The sequence below is a fragment of the Glycine soja genome, chromosome 20 (assembly GCF_004193775.1).
Source record: "Glycine soja cultivar W05 chromosome 20, ASM419377v2, whole genome shotgun sequence".
Classification (NCBI taxonomy): Eukaryota; Viridiplantae; Streptophyta; class Magnoliopsida; order Fabales; family Fabaceae; genus Glycine; species Glycine soja.
Genome location: NC_041021.1, coordinates 7,737,411 through 7,763,832, shown reverse-complemented (window position 1 = coordinate 7,763,832; position 26,422 = coordinate 7,737,411). Strand labels below are relative to the sequence as shown.

General features: G+C 31.1%; 1 protein-coding gene across 1 annotated transcript; it reads left to right on the top strand.

Annotated features, from left to right (window-relative positions):
* Window positions 1-4,833: 4,833 nt before the first annotated feature.
* Window positions 4,834-5,661, top strand: LOC114402275 (AT-hook motif nuclear-localized protein 17-like). Its single transcript, XM_028364785.1, has one exon. It carries the CDS (start codon window positions 4,873-4,875, stop codon window positions 5,476-5,478), a length of 606 nt encoding a protein of 201 aa, XP_028220586.1. The 5' UTR covers window positions 4,834-4,872; the 3' UTR covers window positions 5,479-5,661.
* Window positions 5,662-26,422: the final 20,761 nt, after the last annotated feature.

The window sequence follows — 26,422 nt, the reverse complement described above, 5'->3', positions numbered from 1 at the left end:
GATCATGGTCAACAAAATAAATCATTGATATCTTTGTTGAATTCAAAAAGTGGGGCATGCACGAATATATGTACCAAATGTTTTTAAGAACATAAAATTGTGGTAACTAAGTTAGTTTAAATAATATAAAATATTTTATTGATCTTTTGGCTTACAATAAATGAAATTTTAGGTTGCAGTTTGTCAGCATAATCCAATATTCTGCGAAGCAATAATGAAAAAAATTGAAAATGTATCCGATTTTGGATGAATTAGGATAGAGAGAAGAGAAATAGAAATAAAATAAAAGGAGTAAAAAATAATAAATATAATAAACAATGTGATAAAAAAAAAAGAAAAAAGAAAAATGAAAATAAAATAAATGTATATATTTATATCTTTCTGAATGATACAAAAATGTATATTAATAATTATTTAGCAATATTTTTGGGAAAGAACTTTAGTCAGCCCTTACCTATGTTGGTTCTTTCAAGCCCATGAAAATTGAAATACATAAGTTCGGTCATTAATGATGCACATTGATTGAAGTTGCACATATTCTAAAAAGTTATGATGAAATTTGAGGCATCTATAAACAATCAAGTAGTATAACATAATACTTAGTACCTGTGAAATTACAATCACATATAATCAAACTAATTAGTGGATGAAATTTTTAAATCGAATCTTAGCATTTTTCTACATATACAAGTTACTCAACGTCTCTAACTTTACCGTTCATTCGCATAGAAATTTGTTTTTCCTCTCCATATATTTCTGTGTAAATAGTTTGTAGATGGGTAGAAAATGCTCTAAACTTTAGTTTTAAATGTTTGGACACCACCATAATGAAAGATGGGAAACTCGAATTAAAATTAAAATTAAGTTATATATAAGTTAAAATCAAAGTTTAACTCTTTTAATACATTACTATCTTTTTTGTTGTTTCCCTACTGATTTAATATATTGCTACTAGGATGAAAATGAATATATATATTTTCTTTCAGAATATTGGATATGCATATTGAGTCCAATGATATCAATATTGTAAATATTCGTGAATTTTAATTATTAATTATGAACATATTTTTATTTTTGAGCATTTATGTGTGCTATAAAATATTCATATTATATCTATAATGTTTGATCTTGTTAAAGCACTTTTGAGGTTAGTCATTTCATGTGGTAAAAAATAAAAATAAAATACAAATAAATAAAATCTACATGTGACTTTCTAAGACGGTTCCTAGTAGAATCATCTTAGAAAAATATTTTTCTAAGACGGTTCTAAGTTAAGAACTGTCTTAAAAGGATCTTAACTTAGAACCATCTTAGAAAGATATCATTATAAGACGGTTCTTAGCTTAGAACCATAGAACCGTCTTAGAAGGATAAAAGGTATTCTTCTAAGACGGTTCTAAATTAAGAACTGTCTTAGACGGATATCTTTTTTTAAGACGGTTATTTATGGAATAGTCATTGAAAGTCTAAACTTTCAACGGCGTTGGCTTCAGAGACAGTTCAAAACCGTCTTTGAATGTAAATTACAACCATTGTGGAACGTCATTTTTGCAGTGGTGCTTAGGTTGAGTTGGAATTCAAAGAGGAGAATTTAGAAATAGGATATCGGGTCTCATGGTAATTGTTCTATGAAAATTGCCAAAAAAAAAAAGACTGGATTTGAGCTCGATATATGTTTATATATTACGCCAATAAAAATAAAAAGAGAGACTGCAGAAATAAGCCTTGTGTAGGCGGTAAAAAAATACTAAAAAAAATTAAAAGCTAATATTTTCTTTCAAATTTTGTTCTATAAAAAAAATATTTTTTAAGTAGAAGATAAGCTCAACGAAATTTCGGCTCGTCAAACATACTCTTAGTATATAATGAATTTCGTGCTATTTTGTTAGAAAAATTGTCATTAAATCAAATAAAGTAACCCAAAGTCTACATGAACTAAAAATTAAATAAAAATTTATTTAATTCAATAAAATATGATATTTCTTCTTCAATAATTTTCTTATATAGATTTTTTTATAAAAAAACTTAGCACAAATGATATCAACATTATGAACATAGATAAACCAAAAATAAAAAAGAAAGTGTCAATGGTATTGTGAGAATTTCTAAGTTATTTTTTTTTAAAATTGAAAACATAAAGTATAAGACTAAAAGTATATAAAAAGTAAAACAGTAATTAATGGGTATTATATTAATATATATTGTATTTCTCTATTCATGATCTCGATATATTGTTAAATATGCATTTTATCTTTTGTATTTATTATTATTTATTTTTAATTTGGAAGAAATAAGTTAAAAATATTAAAGAAAACATTCAAAAATATAAAAGTAAAAAACATATATATAATTTGTAAACAAAAGTTAATAAAAAATAAATTAAATATTAATTAAAATATTTATATAAAATAATATAGAAAACACTATGTAGCAACTTTTTTTTGTTGATGTATGAAGTAGTCTTCATCCCAACCTAATGGGTCAGAGACTAATTTTGCTTCTGGTTCATGATTGTATGCCACTTGTCCAAGGGAATTTTGCACATGGTGGGATTTGAACACGAGTTATCTAACTAAATAGATCATTCTCATTCATGTGAAATCAAAAGGTCTTACACCGTTACATCAATCATTTGGATTATAAATAATATTATATAACCATGAATTATACAAAATAAGATGGAGAATATACTAAAGTTATATAAAACACCTTATTAATTCTCAAATATTTTTTAATTAAATGAGAAATATTATTTTTATTGTAAATTGTATAACAAATTTTATAATAAAGAGATACAGATAAACAACTAAAAGAAAGAGAGAGAAGTGCGAGATGTAATAGATTTATGGTAGAGAAAGAAAGAAATATAATAATGTTTTATGAGTTATTATATACCAACAGGAGTTGGTCTAGCGAAAGGGGTTAGTCTCTCACAACGTGACAAACAAAGGTTTGAATTTCCGCTAGGAGATATGTTTACATTTAGTGTCTGACGCATCTTGAACAGGAGTGCCTTCAAGGGAGAAGACATGTGGAAAATAAAATATACATACATACATACATATATATATATATATATATATATATATATATATATATATATATATATATATATATATATATATTACATAAATAACAAATCTCTTTGAGAATTTAAATAATTGAGATATTAATTTGGTGATAGATTAATTATTGAGGGACTAATTTGGTAATAAATATTTAGAAGACTAAGAGGACAACAATTTATATCTTTGAAAGACTAATTGATCAAGACATTTCATAAATTAATATAATGATGCATGTATCTTTTAAAGACCAAATTTCAACTTTTCTATGTAAGATTCTTGTCTTTTCTAAAAGTATACAAAATATTATCACTACATTTGGTCCAAATGGAAAAAAAATCATAAATTATAAAACTAAAAAGGAAAAAAATCAATACATACATTTTATAAGTTTGTTTTGTAAACTAATTTCTTCTTTTACAAGGAATTTTAGAATAACATTCACTTCACCATTATCATAACTAAACGTAATATAAGAGGGAAAAAAGTATTTCTTGTGTCTTCTTTTTTCTATAAATTAAATCTAGTCTTACAAAATCATCAACTTTTCTATATAAGATTCTTGTCTTTTCTATAAGTATACAAAATCTTATCACTACATTTGGTCTAAATGGGAAAAAAACATAGATGACAAAATTAAAAGACTTAATTGTATATTTTATCATCCAACTTTCATCTAAAATCTTGCACACATCTTTCTCACTTTTAACATCGGTTTAGCCTAATACTATAATTCGATTATCTTCCACCTACTCCTCATTTTCTTCCTTTGACACTTACACTACTCCTTACATCGTTATTGGGCTTACCTCTCTCTGAAAACTACCCCGTTTATTATTGTTCACCATCAACATCTTGCAACTCGATGATAAAAAAGAAAAAAAAACACAACCTTAAAATCTTTTATTTTGTAGTACATAAATAGACCTATAATCTTGTAACTTTTTTTTACTTAATCTTTATCTATATGAACTCAATTTATCTCCTTAATTCTCTTGAGAAAGCAAAACTAATCTCATTTTATTATTATTTTTTATTCTCTTTCATTAGCCTTCATCCATTTCAAATTTTGCACACATTTTTCTCACCTTTAACAACCGTTAAAATAGGTACTATATCAACATTATTCTTCCCCTTCTCTTTTTTGTCTTTGTTTGGTGATCAAATTACTCACATTATTTTCTCTCTCCAAAAACTACATCTCTTTGCCGTTCACCGACACTGGTTTGTAACTCCACCAAAGAAACTACAACCTCAAATACTTTTGTTTCATAGTATATAAAGAGACCCTTAAATCCTTCAACCTCTTTTACTTTAACCTTACCTATGAACTCCATATCTCCTTAATTCTCGAGAAAGCAAAACTACTCTCATTTTTTTCTTATTTTTTGAATCTTTTTCATTAGCCTTCATCCATCTCAATTCTTACACACATTTTTCTCATCCTTAACAACAGTTTAACTAATACTATGACAACATTATTCTCCACCTTCTTTTCTTTGTGGGGTGATAAAATTTCTCACATTATTTTCTCTCTCCAAAAACTTCATCCCTTTGTTGTTCACTACCATTGGTTTGTAATTCCACCGACGAATTTACAACCTTAATTTCGTTTGTTTCGTAATATTTAAAGAGATCCTTAAATCCTGCAACTTTGTTTGCTTTAACGTTACATACGAAGTCCATATATCTCCTTCATTCTTTATAATACAAAGCAATTCTTGTTTTCTCTCTAACTCTCAGTATATCTTTCATTTTCCTTCATCCATCTCAAATCTTAAGCACATATTTGTGATCACCCTTAACAATGGTTGAACCTAGAACTATAGCTCCTTTATCCTCTATTGTTCATCACCACTATCTTGCATCTCCACCAGCAAAGAAAAAAGTTGGTAGGCCCCTAGGCTCAAAGAACAAGCCAAAGCTATCCCATGTGATTAGCCAGGCCAATGTGCAAGTCCAAAAACCCATTTACATTGAAGTCCCTAATAACTTGGATGTGATTGAGGCAATGGTCCAATTTGCTCATCACCACAAAGTCAGTATCACAGTGCTAAGCGCATCAGGAACTATTGCCAGTGTCACTCTTAATTACACTGATTCTTATGCTTCTACTTTCACTCTTTATGGACCTTTCTCATTAATTTCCCTTACTGGAACCTATATTAATAATACCGCTATCTCTAGTTCTTCATCGTCATGTAATCTTGATCACCCTTGTTGTTTTAGGATTTCCTTTTCTACAATTTCAGGTCAAAGCATTATTGGGTTTGTTAGAGGAAAGCTTGTGGCAGCTAATGGGGTTATTGTGATGGCTACTATTGTCAACAACCTTGAGGTTCACAAGGATGTGATCAATAACAATAGTAAAGAATGGGATGATGATAACAATAACCCTAACACATATATATGACCAAGGTAGCAAGAAGATGTCCAGGTTCAATGTTGTTACCCCATACTCAGAGATGTGAATGTGAGACAACAGAGTCACTTTTAATCGTTTTCTTATGTATTTGTTGATTTCTAAAGATAAAGAACTCCAAATTCATAATCCTTAACCCTTATTTTGATTTTTCTTTGTAATTTCTACTTAATTTGCCTAAATTGCATGGTAAGAAATTGTTAGTTGATCATTAAACTACTTATAAAGTTAATGTAATAGGACTCGCTCTTTCTTAACTTTGTATAAAAGTTAAATATAAGGGTTTTTTTTTATTCATTTACATTTCCTCAATTCCTTTTTTTTTTTAAAAAAAGAGAAATCTTTCATGTGCTTGTACCTTTATGAGAAAGTGAGATTATGAGTCCAAGAAAAGACACAGATCTTCTCCAATGATAGTTTATTATTATTTTTCATTTCTTACTATGGATTATTGATTTTAGTTATTTTTAGACGAATGTGATTTTTAGAATTTTTATTGAAGGATTGGAAAGTGACGATGATGAAGATGTTACCTCTCTCTCACTCTTTGTGTGTGCCCTCATGTGCATGTGTCAATGTGAAAGAAAAGGACTTATTTGATAGTTAGACTTGTGTTTTTTACGTCATTGTTATCATTTCTATAGTATGTGTCAATGTGTAGTTCTTGATTTGCATGCTGCACAATCTCATGAGGCTTATATCCTAGTATTGGTATGCTTCCACTTATATTACTTTTTAACTCTTTTTTTTCCCTGACTTTTTAACTACTTAACTAGTATGTAATTGGATTTTATATATGCAGCCAAAATAAGATGTATTTATTGTATTCAATCGCATAATGCATCATTTATGCCTTTTTAAATAACAAAATATAATTCTATTGCAATAAAACATAGTTATAAATATAGATATATAGATTATACATAAGATGGCTCTAATATCACATTGCAATTGCTTCTCTCATCCCTATTTTGCTAACAAATTTACAAAATATTTTTCTCCCAATGAAATTTATATATAACCCACACAATAAAATTTCTATTACAATATGTCATTAAATTAAAGTTAAAATCTACATTGAGCTTCCAAGGCCTAGTTTTGGATTCAATGTTTAGCCCACTACAAAATTGAAGAACTACTTTCGATTTTGATGCAAACATTGATAATGATCTCAATTCCTAAAAGAAAATCAATTCATACAAAAAAAATTTCATGTCTTTTTATATAAAGTACCAAGAAAGGTTGTAATGAAAATCAACAAAATTCAGAGGAGTTTTCTTTGGGGTGCTAAAAGGGAGGAAAAGGTATGTTGGATAAGTTGGGAAAAAATGTGTTTGCCAAAGGATAGAGGAGATCTAGGAATTAAGAACATAGATATTTTTAACAAGGCATTATATTATTGGTAAAATGGATGTGGAGTTTTGTGAAGGAAAAAGACTCATCGTGGGCGAGAATTATTAAGCTAGGAGCTCAGCAAAATGAGGACTTATTACATAATCTTGTAACATTAGGATGGTGGAAGGATATTTGTGAGGTATTTGGAAGTATTTGAAGAGGAAGTTGGGGGAAGGAAATGAAATTAAATTCTAGAAGGAATGTTGGATTGGGTCTAAGCCATTGTGTGATAAATGTAGCAGACTTTTTGTTATTTCTTTAGAATTTTATGGTTCACTTTCTTCTCTATGAATGATTTGGTGCTTGTTGACCAATTCATTAGTGGTATAGTCGAGAATCCACTTCACCATCAGAAAACACACATGTAAAATCATACATCCATCTTTAAACAAAGAGATAGCAGAAGTAGAATTAGACTCAACCTCCAAACTTGTAAAACCTTTGCTGCATGTAATATGTATGTCATGCCAAATAGCTCACAGCTCTGCCATCAAAACATAGCATCTTCCTAATTTATAAGCATAAGTCAGAATCATGTTCCCTTGATGATTTGATCTCTCGCAATCTCATCACATCCTGCATGCTCTCCACTCACCATTACCCCATCACATTGAGCTTAACACGACCAGGATCGGGGGCTTTCATGCTATAAGACGGTGATCACTCCTCCTGATTCAACTACTATTTAGAGTCCCTTCCAAAGCATGGTTGGCGATAATCTATGAAGCAGAGACTCTAACACAGATACTAGACACAACACAGACACAGACATTTTGACACGACTAATGTCTAATAAAATATGAATAACATATAATAAAATATTTAAATTGATGATATATTCAACTTAGTATTCAAGTCAATAAAAATAATTTTTAAATTAGATATCAAATAAGAAGTGTCAAACAAATGTCGAAAACTTGTTTGACACGACAAACAAGCAAAGCATTCGTGCCTCATTGGCGATAATACCTTGCACATAGTTCTGAATACGAATCATCAAGCCACTAACAGATGATGAAGTAGACATGAAAACTAACTTATTTTTTAGAAGCCATATGAAATTTATGTTAGAATTAATGTCTCATGTGAGAGGCATGTGACTTGTGTAGGGACTAATAAATAAATAATTAATAATTAAGGGCTAAAATGTAATTGGGTTAAATAGAAGAAGTTTCTGAAGGTAACTGTTATTTGATATGAGTAGTGGTTATAAAAGGAGGTTAATATCCACTAACATAAAATGAGGTCCCCTTCCTAACAGAAAAGTGTTCTCTCTCACCCATAGTCATCACGAACTTAGAGAGGCAGAAAGAATAGTCTAAGGAAGTGAAATCTTGTTTCTCTCCTCTTCCAAGGAAATCAAAGTACACTAGAGAGAAGTCTTCCTATAGAGAAAGGTATGCATTATCTATTTATTTATTGTTTGTGAGAATCATAGGTTTCAAGATCCTATTGGTTTCCTATAATTGTTAATATAGGAAACCCATTAATAGTTTTACATGTGGTATCAGAGCATGTGTTATGAAATTTATGATTCTCCAAGAATGATTTAATTTCTCCCAATTATGCATAAACCCTAATTATGAAAGTTAGGAATTTTTTTCTGCTGCAAGTATGAAATCTTATATTGAAAAGGGTATCAATTAAATTAGCTTTCAAATCACAAGTATGAATGCATAAAATTATATTATTTTGATTGTGTTCAATGAAGAAAAACTTATGATGTTTGTACGTAGTGAGTACTTTGAATTGTATATATTAAATTTGGGGAAAGATTTTAGATTTATCATTTTGTGCTATCTAATTTAATTTGATTATGATGACTGGTGTTGGTTTTCCTTTAACATATATTGAATGTGGAGAAAGCCATTAACACTGCCAGTTTTTATTTCTAATGGAGAAAGCATCCGCCGCCGGCACGTACGTTCATGGAAGGGACGAAGGAATTTTGAAATTGCTATTTGCAACCCTTTTTTCTATTTTCAATCCCACTTATTTTTTTCCCGAAAATTATTATTAAACATGATTAAAGGATTGAAAGTTTATACCCTGCAATTAAATTAACGTGAATGCTTTGAAATTATTGGTAGCAGTAAATATATATATGCTGCATATTTCTTTGGACGTGTTTGAATGCAAAACACAAATAAATGTGAATATTATTTTATGGCCTGGAATGAAATTAATAAAATGGCTATGAATTGTTAATAGCAATAAGTATGTGCAGGTCATATATATTTGGTTGGAATTAAATGTATGTTGAATTTGTTAGTCACCAAAGTGGTTAAATTTATAAGGTTATTTAATTCCAAATTAATGATTATTTCAATTACTCATAGAATAATGGATGCTAAATTATATGATTATTGGTTTATGGGTAATTGAAATTCATTGTTATAAGGCATTTATGGATCACCCAAAGGTTGATTAGTTGTTCTTATAATTAATGAATATAATTGTAGGCGATTTGTGTGTATCATTAGTTTTATTTATATACTCAAAGGAAATAGATACTACTAATTGGTGCATATTTAATTGTCAAATAATGTTAAGAATTTTTATTAGTATCATCATGTTTGTATGTTGTGTGTTGGTGTATCATCCAAAGGAGAACATCAATATACATTGATTATTATCTTAATGAATTATATGTATGACATGTATTTTATGTCTCAAAACACTTATGTGAATTTTATTATGTAATACATGTTTCCAATTCACTGAATTCTCATGTATCATCTGTGCCAATTTTAACGGGCTTAACTTCTCTGACTGGAATGAGCAAGTCCAATTTCACCTCGGTGTTTTGGATCTTGATCTTGCTATGTTGGAAGAGAAGTTTGTTACTATTATTGATGCTAGTAGCAATGAAGAGAAACCCATTATAAAGCTTGGGAAAGATTTGACAGACTTAGCCTAATGTAAATGAGAATGATTGTTGCAAACAGTATTAAGACAACTCTCCCTAAAATCGAAAGTGCTAAAAAAAATTATGGGATTAGTGAGAGAGCGCTCTCAAACAGCTGATAAGTCTATTGCAAGGACATTAATAAGTACATTGGTCACCATGAAGTTTGATGGTTCACATACTATGTATGAACATGTCATTGAGATGACAAACATTGCAACAAGACTAAAGACCTTGGGAATGACTGTGAATGAGAACTTTCTTGTTCAGTGTATTTTGAACTCATTACCGTCTGAGTATGCCTCGTTTCAAATGAGTTATAATACCATGAAAGATAAATGGAATGTGCATGAATTGCACAGTATGTTAGTTTAGGAAGAAACGAGACTTAAGAATCAAGGAAGTCAGTCAGTCCATTATGTAAGCCACCAAGGGAATCAAGGAACTGGAAAGAAAGTTATGAAGAAGCATGATAAAGGCAAGGGGTCATTAAAGATCAATGACGACTCTTTGCAAACCCAAAAGAAGGTATCAAAGGGCAATAATTGTCAATTTTATAGGAAATCAAGACATTTCCAAAAGGATTGCCCAAAGTGTAAGTCTTGGTTCGAAAAGAATGGTAAGCTTAATGCTCATGTATGTTTTGAATCAAACTTAACTAAAGTTCCCCATAATACATGGTGGATTGATTCTGGATGTATGACTCATGTTTCTAATACGATGCATGGATTCCTTACAACCCAAACCATAAGGCCAAATGAGAAGTTCGTCTTCATGGGGAATAGAGTGAAACTCTAGTGTAAGCAGTCGAGACTTCTTGTTTAAAACTCGACACTGGATATCTTTTAGATTTACTGGAAACTCTTTATGTACCTAGTTTATCTAGGAATTTAGTTTCATTATCTAAACTTGACGTCACTGGATACTCTTTTAATTTTGGTAATGAATGTTTCAGTTTATTTAAGCATAATCATCTCATTGATACTGGTGTTCTTTATGATGGTTTATATAAATTGAAATTAGATGGTTTGTATGCTGAAACTATTTTAACTCTACATCATAATGTTGACACTAAACATAGTTTAGTGAATGAACAATTTGTTTTCTTGTGGCATAGACGTTTAGGTCACATTTCTAGAGAAAGGATAGAAAGATTAATAAAGAATGAAATTCTTCCTGATCTAGATTTTATGGATCTAAATATTTGTGTGGATTGTATCAAGGGAAAATAAACAAGACATACAAAGAAAGGAGTTACAAGAAGCACACAGCTTCTTGAAATTATGCATACTGATATATGTGGACCTTTTGATGTTAACTCTTTCGGAAAGGAAAGATACTTTATGTCCTTTATTGATCACTATTCACGTTATGATTATGTCTACTTAGTGCATTAGAAATCTTAGGCAGTGGATGCCTTAGAAATTTACTTGAATGAAGTAGAAAGGCAATTAGACAAAAAGGTCAAAATTATTAGATCTGATAAAGGTGGTGAGTATTACGGAAGATATGATGAAATTGGGTAACACCTAAGTCCACTTGCTAAGCTTTTTCATAAACATGGTTTTTGTGTGCAATACACAATGCCTGGTACACCACAACAAAATGGTGTATCAGAAAGGCGTAATAGAACTTTAATGGATATGGTTAGGAGTATGTTAATCAATTTAACTTTACTTGTATCTTTGTGGATGTATGCTTTGAAAACTGCCATGTATTTGTTGAATAGGGACCTAGTAAGGCAATTCCAAAGACACCTTTTGAACTATGGGTGAATAGGACACCTAGTATAAGGCATCTGCATGTTTGGGGTTGTCAGGAAGAAATAAGGATTTATAATCTGCAAGAAAGAAAATTGGATGCAAGAACAATCAGTAGATATTTCATTGGTTATCCAGAAAGTCAAAGGGGTATATGTTTTATTTTTATAATCATAGTATGAGAATTGTCGAAACTGAAAATGCAAGGTTCATTGAAAATGGTGAAATCAGTGGGAGTACAGTTCCACGAGAAGTGGAAATTAAAGAAGTTAGAGTGCAAGTCCCTTTAGCTTATGCCTCTAGTAGTGAGGTGATTACTTCTTTAGTTATTGTTACAAACAATAATGAAGAAGCACAACACAATAATGAGCCCATGATACATAATGAACCTATTGTGGAAGAACCATAGGAAGTAGCATTAGGGAGGTCTCAAAGAGAAAGGAGACCAACTATTTCGAGTGACTATGTGGTATACCTACATGAAACAAAAACAGACTTAAGCATTAATAATAATGATCAAATTTCGTTTTCACAAGTTGTAAGTTGTGATAATTCTGAGAAGTGATTAAATGTCATGAAAGAAGAGATAAATTCCATGGAACATAATGATGTTTGGGACCTTGTACAATTACCAAAGGGTTGTAAGAGAGTTGGTTGTAAGTGGGTCTTCAAGACTAAACGTGACTCTCATGGCAACCTTGAAAGTTACAAGGCTAGACTTGTTGTTAAGGGGTTTACTCAGAAAAATGACATTTATAAAGAGACGTTTCCACCGGTCTCACGAAAGGATTCTTTCAGGATTATCATGGCATTAGTGACCCATTATGACTTAGGGCTACATCAGATGGATGTGAAAATTGCCTTTCTTAATGGAGATTTATAGGAGAATGTTTATATGGGTCAACCAATGGTGTTTTCAGTTGAGGGAAAAGACACATGGTGTTCAAACTAAAGAAATCAATATACAGTCTTAAAGCACGCTTCCCGCCAATGGTATTTGAGGTTTAATGATACCATTGTTTCCTTTAGATTTAAGGGAAATATTGTTGATCAGTGTATGTATCTGAAGGTCAGTGGGAGTAAGGTTATTTTTCTAATTCTGTATATTGATGATATCTTGCTTGCAACTAACGATCTTGGTCTTCTTCATGAGACTAAGAAATTTCTCTCTAGAAACTTTGAAGTGAAAGATATGGGTGAGGTAAGCTATGTGATAGGGATAGAAATATTTCGTAATAGATCACAAGGATTGTTAGGCTTACCTCAGAAAGCATGTATCAATAAAGTACTAGAGAGATTTAAGATGGAAAAGTGTTTAACATCACTTGTTCTAATTTAGAAAGGAGACAAATTTAGTCTCGCACAATGTCCTAGAAATGATATGGAACGAAAACAAATGGAAGCAATTTTGTATGCATCAGATGTTGATGCATCTGAAAGTTGAATTTGTAGTATGTTTTGAGGCTACAATTCAAGCTAATTGATTGTGGAACGTTATTTCAGGGCTTAGAATTGTCGACAGTATTGCTAGGCCGCTGAAAATGTATTGTGACAACTCTGTAGCAGTATTTTGTAAGAACGAAAAGTACTTTAAGGGTGCTAAGCATGTGAGATTGAAGTACTTTGTTGTGAAGGAAGAAGTTCAGAAACAAAGAGTGTCAATAGAATATATTAGCACAAACCTTATGACAGCTGACCCTTTGAATAAGGGATTACCGCCCAAGACATTATAGAACATGTTGAAAGTATGGGCATTATTGTTATTGATGATCATTAAGTGTAATTTGTCTTATGCATTTTAGTGACACTCTGAGCTCAATTATGATATGTTTCTGATTACCTGTTCTCTATGTTTGCATGCATGTTTGTGTTAGAGTAATGTTAACAGGTTTTGTCTTGAATGAAGACATTATGTTGGACCAATTATGTACTCCTAACTAATGGTCATATTAAGGAGAAGACTAATTTGTAGTACATGGAAGGGACTACGTTGATTAGATGATGTACGACCGCCATGACTCAAATTAGTTCCGATTCTTAATCATGAAATTATGATGTACCCAATGTATAGAACAATTTAGTCATTTTTAATGCGCATTATGTTAGTTAATCTATTTATTTATTTAGTTCTTAATGTTTATTAATGTCACATGAGCCAAGTGGGAGAATGTTAGAATTAATGTCTCATGTGAGAGGCGTGTGACTTATGTAGGGACTAATAAATAAATTAATAATTAAGGGCTAAATTGTAATTGGGTTAAATAAGAGAAGTTTCTGAAGGTAACTGTTACTTGATGAGAGTAGTGGTTATAAAAAGGGTTAATACCCACTAACATAAAATAAGGTCTCCTTCTTGACAGAAAAGTGTTCTCTCTCATCCATAGTCATCACGAACGTGGAGAGGCAGAAAGAATAGTCTAAGGAAGTGAAATCTTGTTTCTCTTCTCTTCTAAGGAAATCAAAGTACACCGGAGAGAAGTCTTCCTATGGAGAAAGGTATGCATTATATATTTATTTATTGTTTGTGAGAATTATAGGTTTCAAGATCCGGTAGGTTTCCTATAATTGTTAATATAGGAAACCCATTAATAATTTTACAATTTATAGTTACACCAAACCTGATGTCCCAATTGGCATCAATAGGTTCCCATTCATGAGTCTTAGTGACACTTTTAGAGTGTCCAGAGTCCATCAACAAGTGAATAAAAGTCTCATTCTCAATTAAAGTTTGAGCTTGAGGCCATCAACATTTGTTATTAATTTTGTAAAAGTAAAAAAAAGTACACATGTTAATTAAAAGACCTCATATATCACTCTTTTCTTTAAAGTAAAAAAAATCTTTTAATTTTGCCTTTCAGCCTCGCATTATATTGGGTCGGCCCTGGTCTCAACATGACATCTAGGGCAGGCACTGTTTCCAGTCAACCCTCTTCTGCACCGTTCCTCATTAGTGAGCAGACCTTCATTCAAGATTTTCCAGAAGAACATCTTGAATCTTTCTCGTCTGTTCCACTTCCAAATTATTTTGAACAAAGGATCAGGAGTGGAGGTAGCAAGCACATCTTGAGGTGTTATTAGGAGCATACTGCGGCTATAAGATTCTTTTTAAAACAAATGAAAACCAATTTTACGTCAAAAAAGTGTAGATGGTTTTTTTTTCTTGATTGTTTTCATATTTTAGAATCGTGCTCCTTAATGTTGTCTGGTGTTTGTAGTAGCGGGAATTTTTCCATTCGTGTCTTTGGATGCTTTATATGGTTGTAACTTGTTTTCCTGGATGATATAAGATCTTGTGCTCTAATAATATTCATTTCGCCATTTCAAAAAAAAAAGAAAAACTTCTACGATAGACACAATTTCATACTCATTGATTCATCCGTCCAGTGATGCATATCTCTCCACTTATGAGTACATATAGCCTAATTAGATTATAAATATGTAAAATATAAGATACAAATTAGAAAAATAAAATATGTTCCCTGATAAAAGAAAAACTTGAATTTTGTGTTTTATCTCTAATATTATTTTTTTTTACATTTAGTCTCTAATAAAATATTAATATTATTTTTGGTCCTTAACGGTTTTTTTTAATCCTTCATAATTTAGTGAAATTTGTGTTTGCTCCCTGACAAAAAAAAAATCATTTGTCATTAGTCTTTTTCAAATGGACTATTGAGAAACTAAGGGAGTTAAACTAGGAAGATTTTGCAACAATGTGTCATAAACAATTACATAAGTGATCTTAACATCATACGTTAATCCAAAACTTTAAGGCTCATGTTTATGGATCATTTTCTCACTTATATGATATCCAACCTTCTCATTAAGCTCTCAGGTCATCATTGGATACTTGCGAATTGAAAATGGCTTCCCCTCAATGGGGAGATTATCATGTAAAAAAGACTCACACTTGAAGAAGAGATTGTTGGAATACAAGTGTGAGGTGAAGTCTCACATCGGGTTACGTTGTGAAATCGATGGGGGTTAAACCAGGGAGATTTTACACCAATGAGCCATAAATAATCATATAAGTAAACTTGACAAAATATTTTAATCCAAAATCTTAAGACTTAAGATTCTATCCTCACTTACATGGTGTTCAACATGCTCAGTTTTATCTGATGTGATTTTATCTCACACTTGTATTCCAACATAGACAAATAACAAATGAAATTTTTTTATCAGGAAACAAACACAAAATTCACTAATTTATCAGAGAACAAGCTTATTAGATTGCAAACAAAAAAATTGAATATTTATTAGGAATCACAAACATATTTTAACCAAATTAAAATTATAATACACAATAAAGATTGCAGAAATATATGAGGTACAACTAAGTATATAGAACTAACTTGTGTGAGGTTGTTTTAAAGTTCAATTGTCTCTGGTGCTAGCCTTAGGTCATGTCTGGAGGTGTGATGGCACATGGCCCACGACTAAAAGGAACTTAAAATAAAAATTAAAAAAATTATATGGATGCAAAATATTTTTTATATTATTTTGTTATTTTATAACTAAATTGAAGATATTATGTTATTTTATTGTTAAGTTAGAAGACATTTGTATTTTAAGATGAATCGTAATTTCTAATTATTTTGATTAGATATAAATAAATACAAAGGTTAAAAGTTGTGTCTTATTCGATATCAAATCATGCTACATGACCTTGCATCTGAAGTATCAGACGGAAGTAAGTTTAAGTCATGATTTGGTACCACATTAAAAATACCACATTTTAAGACTTCATTCATACTTTGTATCTAATATTCATTTTGCAAAGACATTCTAATAGGATCTATCGAATCCTATGAAGAATAAATGAAATTCAAGTTATGAAAGTTGCTAAACAACATTGAAAGATGCACTTTGCTATGACATGCTTTGACTCAAAGGAAGTGGTTTTTTGATAAACAATTCAACATGAAAACCAATTAGAATGATTTCTTTGCATGAAGGCATATGTGCATTGAATGTTTCAACAACCACAATTATCAGACGTAAGCTCCAGTGAAGAAATTTATATGTTTATAGACAACAAATACGTGAAGATAAGGGCCTATAAATACAAAAATCTTTGAAGGAAAGACACAAACCCACGTGCAATCACTAAAATTATTTTTGTAAAAATTTCTTGTATATTCTTGTAAAGTTTTCAAAAGCACTCAAAACACTTTGAACATCTTGCCCAAAAAAACTAAGTGTTTAGATTTCATATCCATTTGTAAGAGGATTAAGATTAGTCAGTGAGCAAAGCCAACAATAAATCTTTTGATTTGTATAGAACCAACATTGGTTTGGTAAGACAAAGAATATTGAGTTTGTAAAGTTAAGTGAAAATTTGTGTTGTATGTAAGAGTCCAAACTGACAGTGACAACTACTTGAAACTAGTTGAAGTTAGTAGAACTTGGTTGTTAACAAAAAATTGGACGTAGTCTCAATGGTAGAGATGAAACAATAAAAATCTGTGTAGCTTATTTTTTTTCTATGTTTATATTATGTGTTAAATTGCCCTAGGGTTTAAATTTAACTTTGTTAGAAAACATAATCTATTTTGCAAAATTAGTTTTTATCGTCTAAATCTATTTTTTGAAAATCTTTTATTTGCTTTGCAAAGTTAAACTTTATAAGAAAACTTTGTCTCTTGAGAAAAAGGTTTTAAAATTTGATAAAATCACAATTCAATTCTGAAGGAAAAAAAAAGTGTTCAAAAACACACATTGCAGATAGGCGTCTAGTAACACTCCTTAACGTCCGGATAGCATGAAGGTAGCATTTTACTTTCAAGAACCATTAGAAGAGTAGTATAATAATTTCTTCCATCTTTACAGCTCTAGGTTAACTCTAGAGTATGGTATTACTATCAAACCCTTTTGAGTTAACTCATAATGACTTAAGAAACTTATTTCTTCTTTCATTTAATTTTCCTGGCCAGGATATAATTTTATTCATAGAGCTCAAACTCATTACCAAGAGTTGATGGATTCCTTCTTGATTAATCATTAGTTCTATAGGTATTTAATCATATCCAATATCCATTCAACAAGTACTCTAAAGCATTAGGTATCCAAAATCAAAATACAACAAATAACCTGTTAATTACTATGACAATCTCAGGTCAAAGAAAGTTATTATACCTTTTCTTGAGAATTTTCTATTGACAGTTTATGGTAAATTTTAACCATTAGAAAATTTCAATTGAGTCATTTCAATGATCACATCAACATGTGACTCATCTATGTATACAAATTAATAAATGAGATCTATTAATATTTATCCAATAAATACTATCACATATATATTAATCTATCTGGATTATTGATATCCTATTTACAATAATCCTATGATCAAGAACGGTTTAGATTAAAATTAGAACAAACTTGTTTCTCATTATCATAATCTCTATTATAATAACAAGTCTTTAATTTTAATCAAGGACATTATCAAATGGACCATTCAATCAAATAGTGAAATATGACAATGAAAATAAAATAATACTTTATTATTAAAATTAGAATTGATTACATGATGACTTGGATCGTGGGCATACAAATTTATCGTTGGATCGAGTGGCCTCGGAATAATTAATAAGGGGGGGTTGAATTAATTATTCCTAAACCTTTACTAATTTAAAAAATACTCTTCTAAGGCTTTTACTAAATTGTTAAGAGAATGAGGAGTAGAAGAGAAACTTAACAGAAAGTAAAAGCGGAAATTAAATGCAAAGCAGAAAGTAAAAGAGTAGGGAAGAAGGAAACAACCACACAAGAGTTTTTATACTGGTTCGGCAACAACCCGTGCCTACATCCAGTCCCCAAGCGACCTGCGGTCCTTGAGATTTCTTTCAACCTTGTAAAAATCCTTTTACAAGCAAAGATCCACAAGGGATGTACCCTCCCTTGTTCTCTTTGAAACCCTAATGGATGTACCCTCCACTAGAACTGATCCACAAGAGATGTACCCTCTCTTGTTCTCAATCAAACTCAAGTAGATGTACCCTCTACTTGTACCACAAAGGATGTACCCTCCAATGTGTTAAGACAAAGATCTCAGGCTGTTAAACCTTTGATACTTTGTGAATGGGGATACAAAAGAATTCTCAGGCGGTTAGTCCTTTGAATACTTTTGTATTAGGGAATGGGAAGAATCAAAAGAATTCTCAAACTGTGTCGTTTTGAATTCTTTGACAAGGGAGAAGGGAGACACAAAAGAATTCAGGCGGTTAGTCCTTCGTTCTTTTGGAAAAGGGAGAAGAGAGACACAAAAAGAATTCAGGCTGTTAGTCCTTGGCGAATTCTTTTTGGCAAAGGAAGAAGAGAATGAAAAGATGAATAGCACAAGTTTTCAAGGTTTGGAAAACCAGAAAACTTCAGAAAGCTTTTGGTACAAAGAAGAAGAAGAAGTTCAAAAAGATTCAAGGCTTGTAAAGGATTGTAAGAGATTGATTGGAAAAGTATTCAAGATTGAAAGAATGAATTAATTGAAAATGCAAAACAAAGCCTTGCTTTTATAGACTCTTCATGTCTGGTCAAGAAGACCATTTAGAAGAGTTATAACTTTTAGAAAAACTTAAAACCAATTTGAAAAAGTCAAAAACCTTTTGAAGAGTTACATCTTTTGATTTATTCAGAAACAGTCACTGGTAATCGATTACCAAATTAGTGTAATCGATTACACAAGGCTTTTAATTGAAAGGATGTGACTCTTCACATTTGAATTTGAATTTCAACGTTCAAGGGCACTGGTAATCGATTACCAAAACATTGTAATCAATTACAGCTTTTTGAAAATAATTGGAACGTTGTAAATTCAATTTGAAAAATTTTTTCAAACTCATTTTGCTACTGGTAATCGATTACAACAATATGGTAATCGATTACCAGAGAGTAAATCTCTTTGGTAAAAGGTTTTGTCAAAAACTCATGTGCTATTCAAAGTTTTGAAAAAAACTTTTTAATACTTATCTTGATTGAGTCTTCTCTTTATTCTTGAATCTTGAGTCTTGAATCTTGATCTTGATTCTTGAGATCTAGAACCTTGAATCTTGATTCTTGTCTCTAGATTTTCTTCTTGAGTCTTGAATTCTTCTTGATTCTTATCTTGAACTCTTGAATTTTTCTTGATTGATCTTTGAGCTTTTTGTCACCACCTTTGTCGTCATCTCTTGTTATCATCATTGTTATCATCAAAACACCTTTGAATCACCTTTGATTCACCATGAAGCTTTGCTTCTACATTTATTCCCAACAATCTCCTACTTGCCAAGAGCCAATCATTCATGAACTTCATTCCTAATTCCCGTTTGTGCTTGTCAAACTCTTTTTATGCCAAGCGCCTTGGTGAAGGGATCTGCTGCATTCTCCTTTCCATCTACCTTTTCAATCTTAACGTCACCTCGTTCTATTATCTCTCTAATTAAGTGATACCTTTGCAAAATATGTTTGGACTTCTGGTGTGATCTTGGTTCCTTTGCTTGAGCAATAGCCCCATTATTGTCGCACAATAATGGGACTGACTCTTCTATTGAAGGAACCACACCAAGTTCAAATATGAACTTTTTCATCCAAACATCTTCTTTAGCGGCTTCACTTGCCGTTATATATTCTGCTTCAATAGTTGAATCTGCTATCGTGGCTTGCTTAGAACTTTTCCAACTTACTGCACCACCATTTAAAGTGAAAACATATCCTGGAATGGATTTGCTATCGTCTTTGTCTGATGCAAAGCTTGCATCAGTATAACCCTTTAGTTTCAATTTAGAGTCTCCATAAATGAGGAATTGGTCTTTAGTTCTTCTTAAGTACTTAAGTATGGTCATAACCACTTTCCAATGTTCCTCACCAGGGTTTGCTTGATATCGACTAGTTACACCTAGTGCATAAGTGACATCAGGACGTGTACAAGTCATGGTGTACATGATAGCTCCCACTGCGCTAGCATATGGTACTCTACTCATGCGTTCTCTTTCTTCAGGAGTTGTTGGACAATTCTCCCTACTAAGAGTAATTCCAACACCTACAAGAAAATAGCCTCGTTTGGAATTATCCATGTTATATCTCTTTAAGATAGTATCAATGTACATAGATTGGGAGAGTTCAAGTAACCTTTTAGATCTATCTCTATAAATCTTTATACCTAGAATATAGACTGCTTCTCCCAAATTCTTCATGGAGAATTGTTCTAATAGCCAAATCTTTGTGTCTTGCAATGTTGGTATGTCATTTCCAATTAGTAATATGTCATCTACATATAACACTAAGAAAATAATTGCACTCCCACTGACCTTTTCGTAAACACATGGCTCTTCCTCACATTTAACAAACTCAAACTTTTCGATTGTCTTATTAAAATGAATGTTCCAACTTCTAGAAGCTTGTTTCAATCCATATATAGATCGTTGCAACTTGCAAACTTCATTACAACCGGCCAATGATGTGAATCCTTCAGGTTGTGTCATGTACACTTCCTTTTTCAACTCACCATTAAGGAAAGCTGTTTTTTCACATCCATTTTCCATATCTCATAATCATAGTATGCTGCTATGGCAAGTAGAATCTGAATTGATTTGAGCATTTCCACAGGAGAAAATGTTTTGTCATAATCTATTCCTTCCTGTTGACGATATCCTTTAGCAACAAGGCGAGCTTTATAGGTATCAACCTTTACATCTACTTTAATCTTTTTCTTGTAAACCTATTTACAACCAATTGGTTTTATATCCTTTGAAGCTAGCTTTAACTAAAGTCTATACTTTGTTGACCTTCATTGATTCTATTTCAGATTCCATGGCTTTTTGCCATTTCTTGCAATCCGAGCTTCTCATGGCCTCTTCATAGCTCTTAGGGTCATCATCATTAAGATAAACCTCATTTGACATGTCATCTTGCACCATTCAGTTTAATTTATTAGGTGCACAATGCATTCGAGTAGATCTTCTAAGAGGTTCTTGTGTTGGGTTCAAAGGTTGTTGCAATTGTTCTAAGATTGGTTCATTAACTTCTTCTTGAACAACGACTTGTTCTTGAACAATAGCTAGTTCTTGAGCAATAATCGTTTGAGTTGAAGAGCTTTGTCCTAATTTCAAAACATCAAAGAAAGGTCTCTTAGTTTCCATTTCATGTTCTTGAGTTATGTTATCATTAGTGACTTGAGTCTCATCAAGTTCAATTTCTTTACCATGGTTTCCTTCTACAAGAAACTCTCTTTCCAAAAAGGTTGCTCCTCTTGCCACAAACACTTTATGGTTAGAAGGTTGGTAGAAATAATATCCCATTGTTTCTTTAGGATAACCAATGAATCTACACTTATCAGACCTTGCATCATATTTATCTGTTTGCAATCTTTCAACATAAGCAGGGCAACCCCAGACCTTGATGTGTTTAAGACTTGGTTTCTTTCCTTTCCATATCTCATATGGAGTTGTAGAGACTGCTTTTGTAGGAACTTTATTTAGCAAGTAGGTTGCTGCTTCTAAAGCATATCCCCATAAGTTTAATGGGAGATCAGTGAACCCCATCATGGATCTAACCATATCTAGTAAGGTTCGATTTCTTCTTTCAGATACACCATTGTGTTATGGTGTTCGCGAAGGTGTTCACTGAGAGAGAATCCCATTCTCCTTTAGATAGTCAATAAATTTATCACTAAGATATTCTCCTCCTCTTTCAGATCTAAGCATTTTGATACTCTTACCAGTTTGCTTTTCAACTTCACTATGAAATCTTTTAAACATTTCAAATGATTCAGATTTATGTTTCATAAGATACAAAAATCCATATCTAGACATATCGTCAGTGAAGGTGATAAAATAAGAATATCCTCCTTTGGCTTGAATCTTCATGGGCCCATAAACATTTGTATGAATTAGTCCCAATGACTCATAAGCTCTTTCTCTACTTCCAATAAATGGAGATTTAGTTATTTTTCCTTTGAGACAAGATTCACAAGTTTCATATGATTCATAATCATAATTATCAAGGTAACCTTCCTTGTGCAACTTGTTAATTCTTTTCTCACCAATGTGACCTAGCCTATAATGCCAAAGATATGTTTTATTTACTTGATTATCTCTTTTTCTTTTGAAACTAGAAGAAACATGCATAATCGAGTTATGATTCACATCGAGTAAGACATAAATGCTGCGTTGGAGATAACCATTCACATATAAATCATCATCATGATAAATTGAGCAAATGTTATTATTAAAGATAATGCGAAAACCTCGCTTTTCCAACATGGAAATTGAAATAATGTTTGAAACAAATTTCGGAACATAATAACAATCTTCCAATATTAGTACTTTTCCAGTAGGCATTATTAAAGAAACTGATCCTAAAGCTAAGGCAACAACATTTGCTTCATTCCCTACTTGTAGATTTATTTCTCCTTTCTTCAACCATCTAGTTATCTGTAGTCCCTGCAACGTATTGCAAATATTAAAACTACTGCCTGTATCTAATACCCACATTGAAGAATCAGTGACAATTAAAGAAATCATGAAAACATTTTTCATTAATGTCTTACCTTGTTTCTTGTTTTTCAAAGAATCAATATACTTCATGCAATTTCTCTTCCAGTGACCTTTCTCCTTACAGAAGAAACATTCAACATCAGTTTGGTCAATCTTGTTCCTTTTGTTCTTGGGTTTGGTCATACCACCCTTAGGTCCAAGGTGCTTCCTTTTTGGTACTTTGCCTTTCTTCTTGGAGCTCTTGCCAACTACCATGACGGTTCCTTTCTTCTTCTCAGAAGAAATTTGATTCTCATAATCAATTAGCAGATTAAGCATCTCATGCAAGTCACAACTCATCTTATTCATGTTGAAATTCACAATAAATTGTGAAAATGAATCAGAAAGTGATTGTAGAATCAAATCTTGAGAAAGCTCTTTCCCAAGAGTGCACCCCAACTTCTCAAGTTGTTCTATGAGATCAATCATCTTAAGAACATGGGGTCCAACCTTTTCATTTGCAGCAAGTGAGGATCTAAACAGGGCCTTAGATAACTGAAATCTAGTCGTCCTTGCTTTGACCATCGTACATCTTCTTAAGATGTTCAACGATCTCATACAGGTCCATGTCTTAAAGTTGCCTTTGGAGTTCTGAACTCATTGATGCCAAGATAATGCACTTAGCAGTATGGCACTCATCTAGGTACTTTTGAAAAACCTTGGTTGCTTCAGCATCACTCAGATTAGGTGCTTCCATGGGAGGCTTATCAATAGTGTCAATAAGCTTCTCATGCATGAGAACAATTCTCAAGTAGCAGTACCAATCATCATAATTGGCTTCAACTAGTTTTCTAGATTCAAGAATACCATGAAGCGATAGAGAAGACATACTGTTGATTAAGCACACAACAAAATATAGTTATGTCAGAGCATAATTTTTCAAACCTTTTAAAAATATAAAAATATTAATGATATTTCCACTAATTACAATAATAATATAGTAATGTAAGAAATACTTATTTCTTTTAAGTGGATCAGATAAAGCCTCTTAAAAATTGTGAGCGAGCCACTTGGTTATCAAGTCGTTTCTCAACACATTCTAAGACAATGCATCATATACATTTTCAAATCAAAATAAGAAATATCATATCACATAAGTTCCTAGTTGTCAGGTCAATTCTATTGATATCAATAAATTAATTTTAATACTTCCCTAAGTTGTCTAGGCACTCAGTATATAATTAATTTAAAAAACGTGCATCTTATGCAAGAAAAAAAATTATTAATTATAAGTCTCCTGTTCGTCAGGTCGTTCCTTATTATTAATCATTAAAAAAATTATATCATATGTCTCAATTTATCTTTTTTCTATAAGTCCCCTGGTAATCAGGTCATTCCTTATGATTAAACAATTTAATATGTAAGATAAATCAGATGACAAACCTATTTATCATTTAGATATATACATATATATAACAATTATATAATTACGCACATAGCATATAAAAAAAATTTCTCTCAAATAATTGAACGAGATACAGTGCTTGAAGCGCATACCTCTTTGATATCACATATCCTAATGCAGCGTCTTTACATTAAATTAATATCCAGCAATTTGAAAATAAAAGAATTGATAACAAATTACTCAAAATTGAAGGAAAGGTTTAATCTTTTAAAAGGAATCAAAATAAAATAAAATAAATATTTATTCTCCTTTATATAAAAATACCAACGCATATGATATGGAACACCTCCAGCAAATCAAGCACTGTATTAACAACCAATTGCAAACATTCCACCGATTCAAAACAACATCCACGTAACAAGATTACAAATTGCACAAAAGAAAAATTAATTTGATTTGACAATGTAATCATGCAATCATAATAGACAACATTACGTATAAGTAAATTAAAATTGAAACTTTTTCAAATTTTTGTTAAATATAATTTAAATACAAAATACCCATGGTTGTGATACCAATGAAGGAAAAAAAAGGTATTCAAAAACACACATTGCGGAATAAAAGGATCTATTTTGTATTTAAATTATATTATAAACAAATGACATATTAAAAGTGTACCTGTTGATGAGCTCTTGAATCATAAAATTTCTTCAATCGTGTGAAGACTCTACGTGTATCCACACCGAGACTGACCTCTATTCGTCAACAACTTTGACAAGTGGAAAAATAAGAATAGAGAAGTGATATTGAGATAATTTCAACATGCAGCCTAAGGCTCTATTTATAGCAAGCTAAGGATACTAAATTTCTGATCAAATCAAAATCATTATTGATAGTATCCTTTTTAAGCTATATTATTTCTTGAAGCTATATTATTTCTTGTTACCTTTTATTGCTAACCATTTAGCAATTAAAATTGAAATAATAATTGACCAAGTCAAACTTGTATCTAGCTGCCTTTCCAACCCAAATTCCAAATACAAAATCATATATGTTTGTTTTTCTTCTTTCACCAAATCTTTCATATTATTTATATTTTCAGTGCTAGCAAAAATATAATAATATTCCACCTTTTTGAAATCAATTAATCATTTGATCATATTAAATTCTCTAATTTAATTAATCATCAAATATTAAAATAATTTCTTTAACAAAGATTAGAACACTCGTTTGTGTGTGACCCCGTAGGTTCAATACTAAGCCGGTAATATATTAATCAAATTAATATACTAATTAAGGTAGGCGTCTAGCAACACTTCTTAACATTTGGATAGCATGAAGTAACATTTTACTTTCAAGAACCATTAGAAGAGTAGTGTAATAATTTCTTCCATCTTTATAGCTCTGGGTTAACTCTAGAGTATGGTATTACTATCAAACCCTTTTGAGTTAACTCATAATGACTTAAGAAACTCATTTGTTCTTTCATTTAATTTTCCTGGCCAGGATATAATTTTATTCATAGAGCTCAAACTCATTACCAAGAGTTGATAGATTCCTTCTTGATTAATCATTAATTCTACAGGTATTTAATCATATCCAATATTCATTCAATAAGTGTTCTAAAGCATTATGTGTCTGGAATCAAAATTCAACAAATAATTTGTTAATTACTATGACAATCTCAGGTCAAAGAAAGCTATTATACTTCTTCTTAAGAATTTTCTATTGACAGTTTATGGTAAACTTTAATCATTAGAAAATTTCAATTGAGTCAATTCACTGATCACATCAAGATGTGACTCATCTATATATGCAAATTAATAAATGAGATCTATTAATATTTATCCAATAAATACTATCACATATATATTAATCTATCCAGATTATTGATATCCTATTTACAATAATCTTATGATCAAGAACGGTTTAGATTAAAATTATAACAAACTTATTTTTCATTATCATAATCTTTATTATAATAACAAGTCTTTAATTTTAATTTAGGACATTATCA

Excerpts from the sequence above, each read along its gene's own strand:
- LOC114402275 (XM_028364785.1), top strand. The coding sequence starts at position 4,873 with ATGGTTGAACCTAGAACTATAGCTCCTTTATCCTCTATTGTTCATCAC.